At 42.7% G+C, this 17,558-nt stretch overlaps 1 protein-coding gene across 1 annotated transcript in view; it reads right to left on the reverse strand.

Annotated features, from left to right (window-relative positions):
- LOC138962898 (uncharacterized) overlaps nt 1-17,558 on the reverse strand; it is a 42,624-nt gene that overhangs the window by 13,855 nt on the left and 11,211 nt on the right. The window contains exons 2-6 of the mRNA XM_070334859.1: nt 17,152-17,221; nt 4,962-5,102; nt 3,937-4,569; nt 2,021-2,202; nt 1,007-1,537 (exon numbers count right to left, since the gene is read on the reverse strand). Coding sequence (XP_070190960.1) covers nt 1,007-1,537; nt 2,021-2,202; nt 3,937-4,569; nt 4,962-5,102; nt 17,152-17,202 — 1,538 coding nt within the window. The 5' untranslated portion in view covers nt 17,203-17,221. The remainder of the gene's footprint in view (nt 1-1,006; nt 1,538-2,020; nt 2,203-3,936; nt 4,570-4,961; nt 5,103-17,151; nt 17,222-17,558) is intronic.

Here is a 17,558-nt window from a genome sequence, read left to right on the forward strand (position 1 = left end):
AGAACAACGTGGGTTTTTGTGTGCCAAAATCCGTGCCGTTTTGCAAAATAACAGCCGTAGCAGCGTCTAATTGGTATAAATCTGTAGCTGCCTGATAGTTTAATGTATACTTGATTTTATCATAGCCCTTGTTTTGCTTTGCTAAGCTGTGTATGGCAGGAATGCGAAGTTTGCCGACGAGGTCGAGAGAATCAGTATCATACCTTGTATACAAAAATAAGGAAAGACCCCCCGTCCATCACAAGTGACAGCCATAGGCCACGCCCACCTCGTGACGAGTGCCTGTGGTTTTACCTACTTGTAATAGTAGTAGTACTGAGAGCGCACAGGCCCCGCCCACTTTGATCCCGACCCGCTCGTGACGAGTGCCTGTGGTTTTATGCATGCGATCCGAGGGTGCAATGTTTGCTGGGACAACTATTGTTTTAACGCAGTGTAGATCTTCGTGATGACGTCACAGCATCAGAACCGACAGGTGTGTCAGTGCATGATTACACCTCAAATTACGAAACTGATTAAAACAAAACAAAAACGCCTGGCCAAAAGGAAGTCACAAAGATTGCTGTTCAGGATAAGAATCACAGTGAACCTGAAATAAAATGACGCAATGATTAATAATGACGTAAACAGAATGACGTTATTTCGCTCCACTCTTCGTTACCTTGACCAAGTTTTTCCAATGGCAGACAAAGAAAGGGTGGCGCCTGATCAGACAGATTGATGACATCACTGATCAGTACACACCGCCGTGACAGTTGCTGAATTCACATTCTACATCTAATAAACATGCCCCAGTCTATTATTCAAACTTGAAAATAAAGAGCCATTACTTCCACATAAATCTTCCGAATTTCTTGACCAAAAGCACACGAATTACCTCGTTATAGAAAAGGTGTGAATATAATAACATTTGTGAATTATCAGACTTCCTTCCAACGAACACGACCACACCGGCCAACACAAGGGTGACAGGAGGCAGTGTTAGATTCAGTGTACAGCGTCTTACCCCTCAGCCTCATCGGCCAGGATGTGCACGCGTCCGTGTGTCTGTGCGTGTTGACACAGCTCCTCCACCCTGGCCTGCACTTTCTTCTTGCCTTCCTCTGTCCAGTGATACTGTCGGCCTTCCCAGTCTCTCTTCCCTACCCCCGCCATGTTGACGAGCTGCACGCTGTCGGCTCCCTGTCCGGCCGTCTCTCTCACCTGATGACGCACAAAGTAAGCAGCAGCAGCGCCATCTCTACTCGTCTGAAGAACGAAGACTGTGGTGCAGCCCTTCCTCAGCAGAAAAAAACCTTTTATTATCAAGACTATGCTTTTTGAAGTGCCCGGCGGGCCCCGGAGGATTCTCACGTCGACGTCGTAGTCGTCTGGCGGCTCTTCCAAGACTTGAAACTGCTGCGGGAACAAAGCGATGCATGACATTGGTCGACCATGCTCCATTCCAACAGCTTGAACAAGGTGGCCCTGGGTCCACAGCTGTAGTCGTGGATGTCTGCTGAGGAATAGCTCAACCGTTGTCAGTGGTATGGAGAATCTGTCAGCATACACATTTACACACATTATTAGGTATATATCACACACACCACACACACAGGCAAAACACGCACACACACACACACACACACACACACACACACACACACACACAAGCAAGCACACACACACACACACACACACACACACATGCACCAACCCACACGCAACGTGTAATGTAAGCGAAAGGTTATGCAAGAATACACATCTGAAAATTTCATTTAGGGCATGAAAAATTACAGTAGATGACGAGAGAGAGAGAGAGAGAGAGAGAGAGAGAGAGAGAGAGAGAGAGACAGACAGACAGACAGACAGACAGACAGACAGAGAGAGAGAGAGAGAGAGAGAGAGGTCGGGGGGGGGGGGGGGGGGGGGGGGGGGGGGTCGTGAGAAACAAAGAAAGAAAGATAGATGACGTTAGGCCAAGTAATAATAAACGTGCGTGCGTGCGCTTCACCGATATGATACAGCTATGCAACAGTACCTGGCAACCAACTGTGTGTAGGTAGCTGTATCCATGGCATGGTCCCCGCCCTCATTCCGTTCCAAGCTCGCCCTCCACCACGCGTCGAGCCTTGTCTGGTCAGCCATGTCGTCCTCACAAAGACACACCTGGCTGACATTCCGACCTGACTCGACGCTGAGGCCTTCCTGCAACTCCTGTAACTGAGGTCAACACACACGGACTGTAAACAATGCGGGAAATGGCACAAGGGGTGGTTTAATACACGATGCACACACAGACAGTGTAACATTAGGCCTACCTGAGTTGGAAATCTCTTAATTCCTGCTTTAGTGTTTACCAGCCTAAAAGACAACTTTCTGGACAAAAGCAAACCATCTTTTCGGAAAAGAGTTTCCCGTTTGTGGTGACGCGCATTAGGCTACGTAAAGTACAAGTGACGTCGTTTTCGCGACAAAAAAATGACGTCTACTATTCAAGGTCATTGTTCTTAGAGCTCCAGTAAAAAAATAAAAAGCAAATCAAATGCTTTTTGGCTCACGTAAGTGTAGCCTATGCGATCGTAACTTTGTCTGTCTGTGCGTGCGTGCGTGCGTGCGTCTGTGCGTGTGTATGTCTGTGGTAGAAACTCTAACATTTGAAGACGTCACATTACATTGACGTCACATTATGACGTAAGAGGGTTAGACGTCACGCGAAGGAAGTACTGACAGTCTCGGTCATTATTATTTTGAGCGCGCCGAGACTAGTTGGCAGTCGTGTCCTTGTAAGTAGGCTACATGCAGACAGACAGATCTAGATCTAGTGTCTCGCTTTCTTGCACAGTTTCACCTATGCTCTTTCTGTGTGTGTGTGTGTGTGTGTGTGTGTGTGTGTGTGTGTGTGTGTGTGTGTGTGTGTGTGTGTGTGTGTGTGTGTGTGATGGAGTTTGTGTTACTGTTACTGTTTGTCGATTTCTTACGTGAGCCTTGATGGCTTCGCCTCTAATCGCCTTCGTCTTGTCCCACAACAATGTAACCCCCCCCCCCTCCACCCTTCATGACCCCCCCCCTCCCCCATGGAAGATTCCCGCCACCACCCCTCCCACAAGAGTCCCTCCCTTCTTATACAACCACCCCCTTTTATGCCCGACCTCCCCCAATAAGACCCTTTTTGTTTTTAAAGATTGTTTATTCATATCCTCTGTAAGTTAACCCACATTTTAAGACTGAACCCCGATAAGAAAAAATATATATATAAAATTCCTCTTTTAGCTTCATAAATTAAATGTTCAAGAGAAACCTTGGCATCAGAATAATCGACAAAAACTTGATCAAAAGTGTGACCTGTAATATTCCAGATATGTTCAGTGGTGATCATCTTGTCCAGCAAACATGTCCATGCTATTACTGTGAACATTTACGAAACAAGCTACATGTTGGTCATTTCTGCTGATTAATAACACCTACAATTGTAGGAAATGTGGAGGCTTTGTTTCCAAATTATCTGAAACAAAACTCAACTTACAAAGTTGAAGAGCATGACCCCGCTGTGACCCCAACATTTGACGAAGGTCAATCAAATCGGGGTCAAATCGGAAGATTATCAAATACCAGAAGTCTGAAAATGTTTAAAGGTCTAGCTTCAACATCATCCGAGATAATCTTGACGTTAAGTTTTTTGATCGGACATACGGACGGACACTGCACACGGTGTGTGGACTAAGAGCATAGCGCTATGAACTAGCCCTCACTTTACGTTGGTGAACAAAGCTCTCTCTCTCTCTCTCTCTCTCTCTCTCTCTCTCTCTCTCTCTCTCTCTCTCTCTCTGTCTCTCTCTTTCTCTCTCTTTCTCTCTCTCTCTCTCTCTCTCTCTCTCTCTCTATCTCTCTCTACTTCTCTCCTGCGTGCGTCAGTTTTTGCGTGTGTGAGCGAATGTAGGTCAAGTGTTAACTTACATCGCTCATGTTTCCCAGCACCTCATCCAGACAGCGTCTCGTTGTGTCGGGCAGGACAATGGCCTGGTGGAGGGCTGGCTGTGTGACCAGGTCACCCAGAACTGAGCGCCTCACAACATCTCTGGCTTGCTTCAGGTACGCAGCGGCCTTCTTTAGTTCATCTTGAACTGCAAGGGGGTCGTCTTCTGTCTTAGGTATGATTGCCGCCATCATTATCCCACGCTCGCGATGTATGACGAGGAGGTCAACGCAGTCCTCCGTCAGGTTCAACGGCTCTGCTTTCACGCTGTTCGTGTTCCTGGCGGCTGCACCAGCATAGATGCTTTGGGAATCCGCGCCATATACACCAATCTTAGCTTGGGTCAGAATTACCATAATTTCTTTTTCCCTCGCGGCTTTGTCCTTTATCTGATTCATGCAGTGGTGGACATTTTTCAGCACTCTGTCTATGCGGACAGTGTCCCTGACCTCTCTACTCTCATCTATGTCTATTTGTTGCTGTGTTTTCAGTACCTGGATTCTCTCACCTTCTCCGATATATACCCTTCTCTCATGCACAATGTCCGTGTGAGCCGGGGGGATTATGTATGATTCGCTCTCCAGGTGAGGGAACCAGGCGTTGAGAAACTCCCTCTGGAATCAAAGACATGATGATGTACTGTCTGCTCACTTCTAGTATCATTCACAACCTACGTCAACTATGAAGACAGTAAAAATACAGACACCAAATAGGGACTTATGTCTGGTTGGTGGTTCACACAATATTTGTCTAGAACACAGCAGATAATTGTTTAACAAAAGTTGCTCTATGATGTAAATTCAAAATGAAAAACAAAAACAAGGAAAACAACAACAACAACAACAACAACAACAACAACAACAACAACAACAACAACAACAACAACAACAACAACAACAACAACAAGAGTAAAACTAATGATAATGCACTATATTCATTTTAAACATAACTTCAAGTCTTAAAATATGAGGTTTCGGTGGGTGGGTTTTTTCTGAGATGAATTTACCTCATGGTCTGACAACCTTAACACTTGGTCCTCTGATTCCCGTGATCTTGCCATCAAGGGCGGGGCAGGAGAGGCAGCCTGGTTCCCCGGTGACCCAGAGGTACTAGTACTGCACGGCGGAGCACATTCCACAGCCGGTCCCTGTGTGATGTGCATGATATAGCCGTCACTTCTGTCATAGCACTGTTCATATATGTAATGATCACGATATTACCGTCATTTCTGTCATAGCACTGTTCATATACAGTAAGTACTATGCATGATATTACCGTCACTTCTGTCATAGCACTGTTCATATAATATGTACTATGCATGATAATACCGTCACTTCTGTCATTGCGATGTTCATATGTGTGGTTTGCATGATATGACCGTCACTTCTGTCATAGCGCTGTTCATATGTGTGGTTTGCATGATATTACCGTCACTTCTGTCATAGCGCTGTTCATAATTATGAGTTGTGTGCATGATATGACCGTCACTTCTGTCATAGCGTTGTTCATATGTGTGGTTTCCATATTCAATCAATCAATCAATATGAGGCTTATATCGCGCGTATTCCGTGGGTACAGTTCTAAGCACAATGATTTATTTTTTAATTTTTTTTAAATTTTTATTTTATGCAATTTATATCGTGCACATATTCAAGGCGCAGGGATTTATTTATGCCGTGTGAGATGGATTTTTTTTTTTTTTTTACACAATCCATCACGCATTCACATCGGCCAGCAGATCGCAGCCATTTCGGCGCATATATCCTACTTTTCACGGCCTATTATTCCAAGTCACACGGGTATTTTGGTGGACAATTTTGCCAGGAAAGACCCTTTTGTCAAGTCGTGGGATCTTTAACGTGCACACCCCGATGTAGTGTACACGAAGGGACCTCGGTTTTTCGTCTCATCCGAAAGACTAGCACTTGAACCCACCACCTATGTTAGGAAAGGGGGGAGAACATTGCTAACGCCCTGGCCCAGGGTCGAACTCGCAATTAACCTCTCGCTTACGAGCGCAAACTGTGCGTTACCACTCGGCCACCCAGTCCTCTTTGACAGCGTTGTTCATATGTGTGGTTTCCATACTACCGTCACTTCTGTCATAGCGATGTTCATATGTGTGGTTTGCATGATATTACCGTCACTTCCGTCATAGCGCTGTTCATAATTATGAGTTGTGTGCATGATATGACCGTCACTTCTGTCATAGCGTTGTTCATATGTGTGGTTTCCATATTACAGTCACTTCTGTCATAGCGATGTTCATATGTGTGGTTTGCATGATATATTACCGTCACTTCTGTCATAGCGCTGTTCATAATTATGAGTGGTTTCCATGATATGACCGTCACTTCTGTCATAGCGCTGTTCATAATTATGAGTGGTGTGCATGATATTATCGTCACTTCTGTCATAGCGTTGTTCATATGTGTGGTTTCCATATTACAGTCACTTCTGTCATAGCGATGTTCATATGTGTGGTTTGCATGATATTAAAGTCACTTCTGTCATAACGATGTTCATATGTGTGGTCTGCATGATATAACAGTCACTTCTGTCATAGCGATGTTCATAATTATGAGTGGTGTGCATGATATTACAACTTCTGTCATAGCGATGTTCATAATTATGAATGGTGTGCATGATATTACAGTCACTTCTGTCATAGCGCTGTTCATAATTATGAGTGGTGTGCATGATTTTACAGTCACTTCTGTCATAGCGTTGTTTTAGATAGTGTGACTCACCCTATTGTCATGCAATAGTATGTGAACGTGTTTCCTCACATGGTACTCAGAAAAAAAAATGTTCAAACATTATTTTATTTTCCTGTGCGTTTGTGGGCCAAAACGCCCATGTACACCCATGGTTTTGCACGAAGAGGATTGTATGTGCTTGGCCGTATGTTCCGTCGGCCATAGGATTATACTCTACTCTATGTCGTGGGATGCATGCTTGGTATTTTCATGTTTCTATAATTCACCGACATGGATTTCAGGATCTTTACCATTTTTACCTGGTTTTGTGTCACAAAATGGGAGGAGGGAGGGGGGGGGGGGGGGCGGGAGACTGGAACATCTCTTCTCTTTATCAAGCAGGTGGCGGGGTCCCAAACACTCAACCATCAACTTGGCTGTTGCGATCGTCATCAATGAGGAATGTTCAGTCTATTTGCATTTATCGACACTGAAACGGACAATGCATGTATACGACCCCCAACAAATTGACAGATTAGATCGGCCGTGTAGGAGCTGAGGGGGGGGGGGGGGGGGGGGGTGGGGGTGGAGGGGGAGGTGGGCAGGAGAGACAGAGCTAGAGATAGACAGACAGATAGACAGACAGAGATAGACAGACAGACAGAGATAGACAGACAGAGATAGACATATTGACAGACAGAGATAGACAGACAGATAGACAGACAGAGATAGACAGACAGAGATAGACAGACAGAGATAGACAGACAGAGATAGACAGACAGAGATAGACAGAGAGAGATAGACAGACAGAGATAGACAGACAGAGATAGACAGACACAGATAGACAAACAGAGATAGACAGACAAAGACAGGCAGACAGAGATAGACAGACACAGATAGACAGACAGAGATAGACAGACAGAGACAGACAGAAAGAGATAGACAGACAGAGATAGACACAGATAGACAGACAGAGATAGACAGACAGAGATAGACACAGATAGACAGACAGAGATAGACAGACAGAGATAGCCAGACAGAGATAGACAGACAGATAGACAGACAGTGATAGACAGACAGAGATAGACAGACAGAGATGGGTTGGTTGGCTGGTTATTGTTTGTTGTTTAATGTGCCAACAACCTGTGGCAATCACGGTGAAATTGCAGACGGTTTTAAAAACCTCATGTCTTGTAACACTTCTTTTGTCAAATCTTGTTCAAAGCCTTAAAGGCACAGTAAGCCTCCCGTAAACCATCACAGATACGGTCAGGCTTCAAAGTTTACACACAGTACAAACACCCTTTCATTTAAACACTCACCGATTGAGAACATCCTAGGTGCCCTCCGTAAAGAGCGAAACAATTTTCAAAGAATTTATTTTTGCGTGGTTTATCTTACCCCTGAGCCATCGTGAACCCGTGTGATCCAGTTTCCCTTTTTCACAATGTAGTCGTCAGTTAGTCATTTGAATGCGACTCGATGTGAGCTTATCTACAATAGCACGTTTTTATGCACGAAACAAACGGCTGTGGTTCACACGAACTCTAGCGATGGCTTTTGACTGTTGAGAGGAACGGCGAGATGCATAAACCGTCGTCTGCTACGACCCTTGCGTGACCCTGCTTCCGGGCTTTTCTTTTTTCAAACTTTCACCACTTCGAATTGTACTGATCTTGTCTTGATGAAAAAAGAATTCTTTTATGATTAAAGAATGTTTGTGTAACAAGCTGTCAATTTATTATTTAGATTTTAAAAGTTAGGTCTAGCGCATAAACGCACCACGGTCCAAAAACATTCTGATAATCATCGATCCACGGCTATCGCCAGTTTACATCGATAGAATGAGACCCGAAGGGAAGTAACTAATTTTTGACCTGAGTTTAGGATGGGTCCAAAAAGTGTTCGAGACAATCTGCAAAATTAATTCTTTAAAAATTGCTCGCTCTTTACGTAGGGCACCTAGGATGTTCCCGTTTGGTGAGCGTTCAAATGGAAGGGTGTTTGTACTGTGTGTAAAAGCCTGACAGTATCTGTGATGGTTTACGGGAGGTTTACTGTCCGGGCGTGATTTCCGGTACCGAATATTCATAACAGCCGTCCAGCACCAAAACGAGGCGCCATTGTTGTAGAGGTGCAAGTCCACGAAAATAAATTCTTTGAAAATTTCTCACGCTCGACAGAAAGCAGCCAGGATGTTCCCGTTCGGTGAGCGTTCAAATGGAAGTATGTATGCTTGTACTGTATGTAGACGCTCGGGGAGCTCTGTGATGGTTTACGGGAGGCTTACTGTGCCTTTAATCTCCTTTAAACATGTAAACCTATGAAAGTATTCATTCTTATTCATTCTTTCGCATTTTACAAAGTACTTTTGGGGGCTTACTGTTTTGTCTATTTAGTGTAAGGGAAGGAACTGTGCTTGTTCTTGACAAATGGAATGTCAGGATTACATTCCCTTTGATTGTCAGGAAGTCAGGAATCAGTGTTTTAGAACTCTCAGGAATGTTGTCTTAGTAAATTTAGAAATGAATTAGTGACAAAAGATTATTAATTTGAAGTATGTGAATGCTATTTTTTTTAAATTTTAATGAGTTTTTAGGCTTAGCTGTTTTATTTTTAAAGTAGTCAGTTATAATTATTTAAAGCACTTTTTGGTTTCATAAGTACTTTTTCATTGGCAACACAAGATAGCCATAGAATGCAAAGAATCATGTGGTCATCTTGAATAATGGAGAAGATTATTCATTGAAAGAAACTGAAGTGACATGATGAAATAGGTATTATATTATGAAGATATAGTTGTAAAAGATGTATTTTCAGAATTAGATGATAACAAATATAGTTTTTGTATTTGTTTTAGATTTTGGTTTGAAGATAAACATTTTTGCATTTTAGAAGATCTCTTTTCATTGTGTAATTTTAGTGAATAAAATTTGAAACACCAAACATACTTTTCTGTTGCATTGTGTGGATCGTGAAAATAGTTAAAGCCATATGTACTCGATGACTATACACGCTAATTGCTTTACCAACAGCTGGAGACATGCTAAATTAAGTTCCCTGCAAAATATTGTGGTCTAGGACCCCTTCAATGTTGAGATATGTTAATTTTCATTTTGATCTGGATCGTCCTATTTATAGATTTGCCAACAGAGGTAGCGTTGACGCAAGGGAAATAACTCCGCGTCTTTGTTTACATCCAAAGTTTTTGAGACTCTAAAACAAGCTGTAATGCATGTATATGGTCCGCGCATGGCGACATATCGTCATTACATGGTCTTATGGTGCGTTTGACATCGATTATGGGCAAACTACACTTTGTAAACACGGGAGCGCGTACATATGCCTTTAAACGGCGTAAAAGGTTACCTCACCCATACCTTCGGACAAATTTGCTGACACATTTACTATAAGTCTTAGCAGGTTTACAAACAATTGGAGAGTGAGAGAGAGAGAGAGAGAGAGAGAGAGAGAGAGAGAGAGAGAGAGAGAGAGAGAGAGAGAGAGAGAGAGAGAGAGAGAGCAAGACAAGACAAGACAAGACAAGACAAGACAAGACAAGACAAAATCTTTATTATCGAGGGTAATAGATAAGCAAGAATATTGCTTTTTTACATCCAGCCCTCGCCCTAATATAGGGTTTAACAAGAACAGAAAACAATATAATCAAAGAACTATCACATCAAACTTAATACATTATAACTGTATATATATACAGATATGAATTAAAAAATAAATTGTCATACTGCATTTTAAGTACAATTTCCAATGATAAAAAGTGTCAATTATTAACATAACTTAATTTAGATCTGCATATTAGTATAATTTTGTTTAACATGCACATACATTTTAAATGAATTGATGAACCATTCAGCACATCTTTAGTTGCATTATGTGAAACATATACATTTTTTTTTTTTTTTTTTTTTTTTTTTTTTTTGGAAGCTGTCTGTCTGTCTGAGAGAGAGAGAGACAAAGAGAGAGAGACAAAGAGAGAGAGACAAAGAGAGAGAGAGAGAGGGGAGAGAGAGAGGGGAGAGAGGAGAGAGAGGGAGAGGAGAGAGAGAGAGAGAGAGAGAGAGAGAGAGAGAGAGAGAGAGAGAGAGAGAGAGAGAGAGAGAGAGAGAGAGAGAGTACACCACTACCCAAGACGTACCAGATCAATGGTGCGATTCGTGCAGCCCTGAGCAGCACAGTTGGTACAGCGGGCACAGTTCGCACGGCAGTCACACACCCCTTGCCTGATGCACCGTGATTCCCTGCTGCACTGGCAGCACGCCTGCAACGTACAATGCGAGTGTCCCCTGTTGTCGTGAGAATGCACGTGCTGTATGTCTACACTGTTCAGTGTCCCCTGTTGTCCCCTGTTGTGAGAATGTACGTGCTGTATGTCTAAACTGTTCAGGGTCCTCTGTTGTGAGAATGTACGTGCTGTATACCTACACTGTTCAGTGTCCCCTGTTGTCGTGAGAATGTACGTGCTGTATGTCTACACTGTTCAGTGTCCTCTGTTGTCGTGAGAATGTACATGCTGTATATCTACACTGTTCAGTGTCCTCTGTTGTCGTGAGAATGTACATGCTGTATATCTACACTGTTCAGTGTCCTCTGTTGTCGTGAGAATGTACATGCTGTATATCTACACTGTTCAGTGTCCTCTGTTGTCGTGAGAATGTACGTGCTGTATGTCTACACTGTTCAGTGTCCCCTGTTGTCGTGAGAATGTACGTGCTCTATGTCTACACTGTTCAGAGTTCCCTGTTGTCGTGAGAATGTACATGCTGTATATCTACACTGTTCAGTGTCCCCTGTTGTCGTGAGAATGTACGTGCTGTATGTCTACACTGTTTAGTGTCCCCTGTTGTTGTGAGAACGTACGTGTTGTATGTCTACAGTACTCAGTGTCTCCTGTTGTTGTAAGAATGTACGTGTTGTATGTCTACAGTACTCAGTGTCTCCTGTTGTTGTAAGAATGTACGTGTGGTATGTCTACACTGTTTAGTGTCCCCTGTTGTCGTGAGAATGTACGTGCTGTATGTCTACACTGTTTAGTGTCTCCTGTTGTTGTGAGAATGTACGTGCTGTATGTCTACACTGTTCAGTGTCCCCTGTTGTTGTGAGAACGTACGTGCTGTATGTCTACACTGTTTAGTGTCTCCTGTTGTCGTGAGAACGTACGTGCTGTATGTCTACACTGTTCAGTGTCCCCTGTTGTCGTGAGAATGTACGTGCTGTATGTCTGCACTGTTCAGTGTCCCCTGTTGTTGTGAGAATGTACGTGCTGTACGTCTACACTGTTTAGTGTCCCCTGTTGTTGTGAGAATGTACGTGCTGTATGTCTACACTGTTTAGTGTCCCCTGTTGTTGTGAGAATGTACGTGCTGTATGTCTACACTGTTCAGTGTCCCCTGTTGTTGCGAGAATGTACGTGCTGTATGTCTACACTGTTTAGTGTCCCCTGTTGTTGTGAGAACGTACGTGCTGTATGTCTACACTGTTCAGTGTCTCCTGTTGTTGTGAGAATGTACGTGCTGTATGTCTACACTGTTTAGTGTCTCCTGTTGTCGTGAGAATGTACGTGCTGTATGTCTACACTGTTTAGTGTCCCCTGTTGTCGTGAGAATGTACGTGCTGTATGTCTACACTGTTCAGTGTCCCCTGTTGTTGTGAGAATGTACGTGCTGTATGTCTACACTGTTCAGTGTCCCCTGTTGTTGTGAGAATGAACGTGCTCTATGTCTACACTGTTTAGTGGCCCCTGTTGTTGTGAGAATGTACGTGCTCTATGTCTACACTGTTCAGTGTCCCCTGTTGTCGTGAGAATGTACGTGCTGTATGTCCAGGGTTCGACACTAGCGGGGGCGGGGGGCGGAACGCCCCAGAGTTTTGTGTTCCGCCCCAAACATTGCTGAAGCTTGGGGCCCACTCCGCCCCAGGATAAATTCCAACAATGACAAACCGAAAATTCTAATGCCAGCAGAGCCAATCACTAAAAATCGCCAGTCAAAGTCGTCACTGAAATTTGCGTTACGATCAATGCCGCAGTCAAGAAAAAAACACATTCAAATCGTCGAAGGACAATGTCGTAAGGGAAATAACTCCCAGATTGCGCTCTTTAGCGTGAGAGATAAGTATCGCCTTCAAATGCCAAACGCAAAATGTGGCGACACATCCCTGGTGTAAAAAGACATGGCAATGAAGATGAAGAACAGGGTGGAGAGAAACGAAAAAAGGAAACCGATGCAGCCAAAAGCGCGAAGCGCTGTCGTAATTTCAATGTCAAATGGTTGAAAGAATTTCCCTGGCTTCAGTACGATGAAGAAAAACAGACAATGCATTGCCGCACGTGAATACTGAGAGTGGGCCCCAGATTTTTTTTCCGCCCCAGCAATTTCCATCTCTGGGGCCAGTGTGGCCCCAGGCCAAATAAGTTAGTGTCAACCCCTGATGTCTACACTGTTCAGTGTCCCCTGTTGTCGTGAGAATGTACGTGCTGTATGTCTGCACTGTTCAGTGTCCCCTGTTGTTGTGAGAATGTATACATGTGCTGTATGTCTACACTGTTCAGTGTCCCCTGTTGTCCCCTGTTGTTGTGAGAATGTACGTGCTGTACGTCTACACTGTTTAGTGTCCCCTGTTGTCGTGAGAATGTACGTGCTGTATGTCTACACTGTTCAGTGTCCCCTGTTGTCGTGAGAATGTACATGCTGTATATCTACACTGTTCAGTGTCCCCTGTTGTTGTGAGAATGTACGTGCTGTATGTCTACACTGTTCAGTGTCCTCTGTTGTCGTGAGAATGTACATGCTGTATATCTGTTACAGGCATTAAGTGAAACCAGGCATTACGCGTAATGCCTGAAATGTTCAGGCATTACGCGTAATGCCGGTGACCACTAGGCATTACACGTAATGCATAAAAATACCAGGCATTACATGTAATGCCTGAAAATCATTGCCAGGCATTACACGTAATGCCTGAAACCTGTTTGATAGAATCGGTCGAGCAACAACACCTTTGACTCTCGCTCGTTTCTTCTTCTTCTGACACTCTGCGCACAAAGATGTGTAAAGTGGGGTTCACGTAGGACAGGGTCCAGATTGCATTCATCTTGCTAAAACAACAACAGCATGTCAATGTACCCGAGCGCTACATTCAAACTACTAAAGATCGTGAACAACTTACGTCGAATAATAATAACAAATCTCCTTTATGAGAAAAAAAAACCCGTTTACACAGTGTTTCTCAAGCGAACATTAATAATAATTTGATATCGTAGCTTATTTAGCAGCCCCGGTATGTGAGATAACACAACACAATTTTCTTTTTAGCTGTTTTTGTTCCAGCAAGAACGATACAGTCAGTGTACTAAGCCTTTTTTACATTTAGTCAAGTTTTGACTAAATGTTTAAACATAGAGGGGGAATCGAGACGAGGGTCGTAATGTGTGTGTGTATGTGTGAGTGTGTGTGTGTGTCTGTGCGTGTGTGTGTGTGTGTGTGTAGAGCGATTCAGAGTAAACTACTGGACCGATCTTTATGACATTTTACATTAGAGTTCCTGGGTATGATATCCCCAGACGTTTTTTTCTTTTTTTCGATAAATGTCTTTTATGACGTCATATCCGGCTTTTTGTAAAAGTTGAGGCGGCACTGTCACACCTTCATTTTTAAATCAAATTGGTTGATTTACATTTTGGCCAAGCAATCTTTGACGAAGGCTGGACTTTGGTATTGCATTTCAGCATGGAGGCTTACAAATTAATTAATGACTTTGGTCATTAAAAATATGAAAATTGTAATTATCGTTTTATAAAACGATCCAAAATTACTTTTATTTTATTCTTCATGTTCTGATTCCAAAAACATATGAATATGTTATGTTCGGATTGAAAACAAGCTCTGAAAATTAAAAATATAAAAATTATGATTAAAATTAAATTTCCGAAATCGTTTTAAAAACAATTTCATTTTATTTCTTGTCGGTTCCTGATTCCAAAAACATATAGATATGATATGTTTGGATCAAAAACACGCTCAGAAAGTTAAAACGAAGAGAGGTACAGTAAAGCGTGCTATGCAGCACAGCGCAACCGCTACCGCGCTAAACAGGCTCGTCACTTTCACTGCCTTTTGCACTAGCGGCGGGCTACGGTCATTGTGAAAAAATGCAGTGCGTTCAGTTTAATTCTGTGAATTCCACAGCTTGACTAAATGTAAGTTCGCCTTACGCGACTTGTTGTTACCTCCCTTTGACATTATAATTATGTGTCAATTACTCTATCAGAGACAGCATTGGAGATAACCCTGTTTCAGTATTGTTTCACGATAGACGTTGAGCTGAATACCAACACTCAAATCTGTTTTTGACAAACACCACACGTACATCACTTTCTTTCCCAAGAGATGGTACTCATGACGTGACTTTGTCGTTTTCTGGAAGGCAGTTTTTACTTCTTCGATTGTTCTCAAGTACACTCGGGAGCAACTTTCTGCCATCACTCATAATCGCACAATAAAATGAGCATTCATTTCAAAGCTCACTTGATTGAATGTCAGTTACTATATTCGCACCATATACCATGACATTTTGTCAACACTTTGTCATAAAAAAATGTTCTCACTGTCATCCAAGAGGTAGTGTCTATTGCCTGAATTGCTTCAGGCAATAAGCGTAATTTTGAGAGTCAAATTTCAGGCATTACGTGTAATGCCTGGTATTTTTAGGCATTACGTGTAATGCCTAGTGGTCACAGGCATTACGCGTAATGCCTGAACATTTCAGGCATTACGCGTAATGCCTGGTTTCACTTAATGCCTGTAACATATCTACACTGTTCAGTGTCCTCTGTTGTCGTGAGAATGTACATGCTGTATATCTACACTGTTCAGTGTCCTCTGTTGTTGTGAGAATGTACGTGCTGTATGTCTACACTGTTCAGTGTCCCGTGTTGTGAGAATGTACGTGCTGTATGTCTACACTGTTCAGTGTCCTCTGTTGTCGTGAGAATGTACGTGCTGTATGTCTACACTGTTCAGTGTCCTCTGTTGTCGTGAGAATGTACGTGCTGTATGTCTACACTGTTCAGTGTCCTCTGTTGTCGTGAGAATGTACGTGATGTATGTCTACACTGTTCAGTGTCCCCTGTTGTCGTGAGAATGTACGTGCTGTATGTCTACACTGTTCAGTGTCCTCTGTTGTCGTGAGAATGTACGTGCTGTATGTCTACACTGTTCAGTGTCCCCTGTTGTCGTGAGAATGTACGTGCTCTATGTCTACATTGTTCAGTGTTCTCACACAGCAAACAGACCGGCCTCATAGTCATTTCTACAACTGAGAGACCATGAAAGAAGAGATATCTACAGAAAATCAAAACATATTATGCTGACACAAGCAGTTTCTGTTTTGTTGAACAGTGTGATAAAAGTTTTACTGTGAGCTGTGATAATAGTTTTACTGTGTTCCATTTTCTCATCCTTGAAGCTTTTGTGTTCCCTTTGGGTGACTTTCCTGATTTAGTTTATTGAAATTGGTTTAATTTAAATATGTGTAATGTTAAACTTGTGGGGTCCTGATTTGGCCTATCAGGTCCGCTGGACCCAAAAAGCAACAGCTATCAAATCAAATCAAATCAGAGAGAGAAAGAAACGGGTGCCTTGTTGTGGTAAGAACTGGAGCCTTATTGAAATGAGCTGTACAAAATGATGCAATAATGACACTAGAACCGATACAATAAAACTGATCAGCCCGGACTATGTAAACCACAACACATACGTCCAAATTGCATTGCATTCAGTATCATTTGCATTTTAGTGTTGGTCCTCGTGGAGCATAATGATCGCCTTTTGTTGCATTATGATCAACTGCGGACAGACAGTTTTGTCAACCGCGGCGGTCCGCCTTAGTCGATACCGATGAAACAAAATACGATATGTTCCCCTCGGACAACACAAAAGCTGGTCTGCCAACAAGCCACCAAACATCTTATAATGGACAACACATTGCTATGGACAATACGATGCTATGGACAACACACTGCTATGGACAATACAATGCTATAGACAACACAATGCTATGGACAATACAATGCTATAGACAACACAATGTTATGAACAATGCAATGACAGTTATGGATAATACAATTTTATGGACAATACAATGCTATTGAAAACATAACACTATGGGTAATACAATGCTATTGAAAATATAACACTATGGGTAATACAATGCAATGGACAACACAATGCAAAGGGCAATAACAAAAATATGGACAATACAATATAATTTGGACAATACAATATAATTTGGACAGTACAATATAATTTGGACAATACAATATAATTTGGACAGTACAATATAATTTGGACAGTACAATATAATTTGGACAGTACAATACAATGCTATGCACAAGAAATCAGTATGCAAAAGACACCACGATCGACAAAACAAAACAATGGGAAACACTATGGACAACACAACACGGTGACAGCGGCCTACCTGTCGTGATGTCTTCGGAATGGCCCCGCTACCTGACTGCTGGCTCGCCATTGTTCTCACCCTGTCTCACCTGAAACATCAACACCACGTTACAAAATTAATGACAAAAACGAAGGATACCACTTTTTTTTTTAAATCGACGAAAATTCAGGCAGAAAAAGTCTGAATGAAATGACGGGAAGGAATTGTTCAATTAATACTTTGTTGTTGTTGTTGTTGTTGTTATCCTCCTACCCCCCCCCCCCCCCTCACCTCGCCTATCTCTCTCTCTCTCTCTCTGTGTCTCTCTCTGTCTCTCTCTCGCTCTCTCTCTCTTTCTCTGTCTCTCTCCCTTTCTCTCTCTGTCTCTCTCTCTCTCTCTCTCTGTCTCTCTCTGTCTCTCTCTCTCTCTCTCTCTCTCTCTCTCT

The sequence above is a fragment of the Littorina saxatilis genome, linkage group LG3 (genome assembly GCF_037325665.1).
Source record: "Littorina saxatilis isolate snail1 linkage group LG3, US_GU_Lsax_2.0, whole genome shotgun sequence".
Taxonomy (NCBI): domain Eukaryota; kingdom Metazoa; phylum Mollusca; class Gastropoda; order Littorinimorpha; family Littorinidae; genus Littorina; species Littorina saxatilis.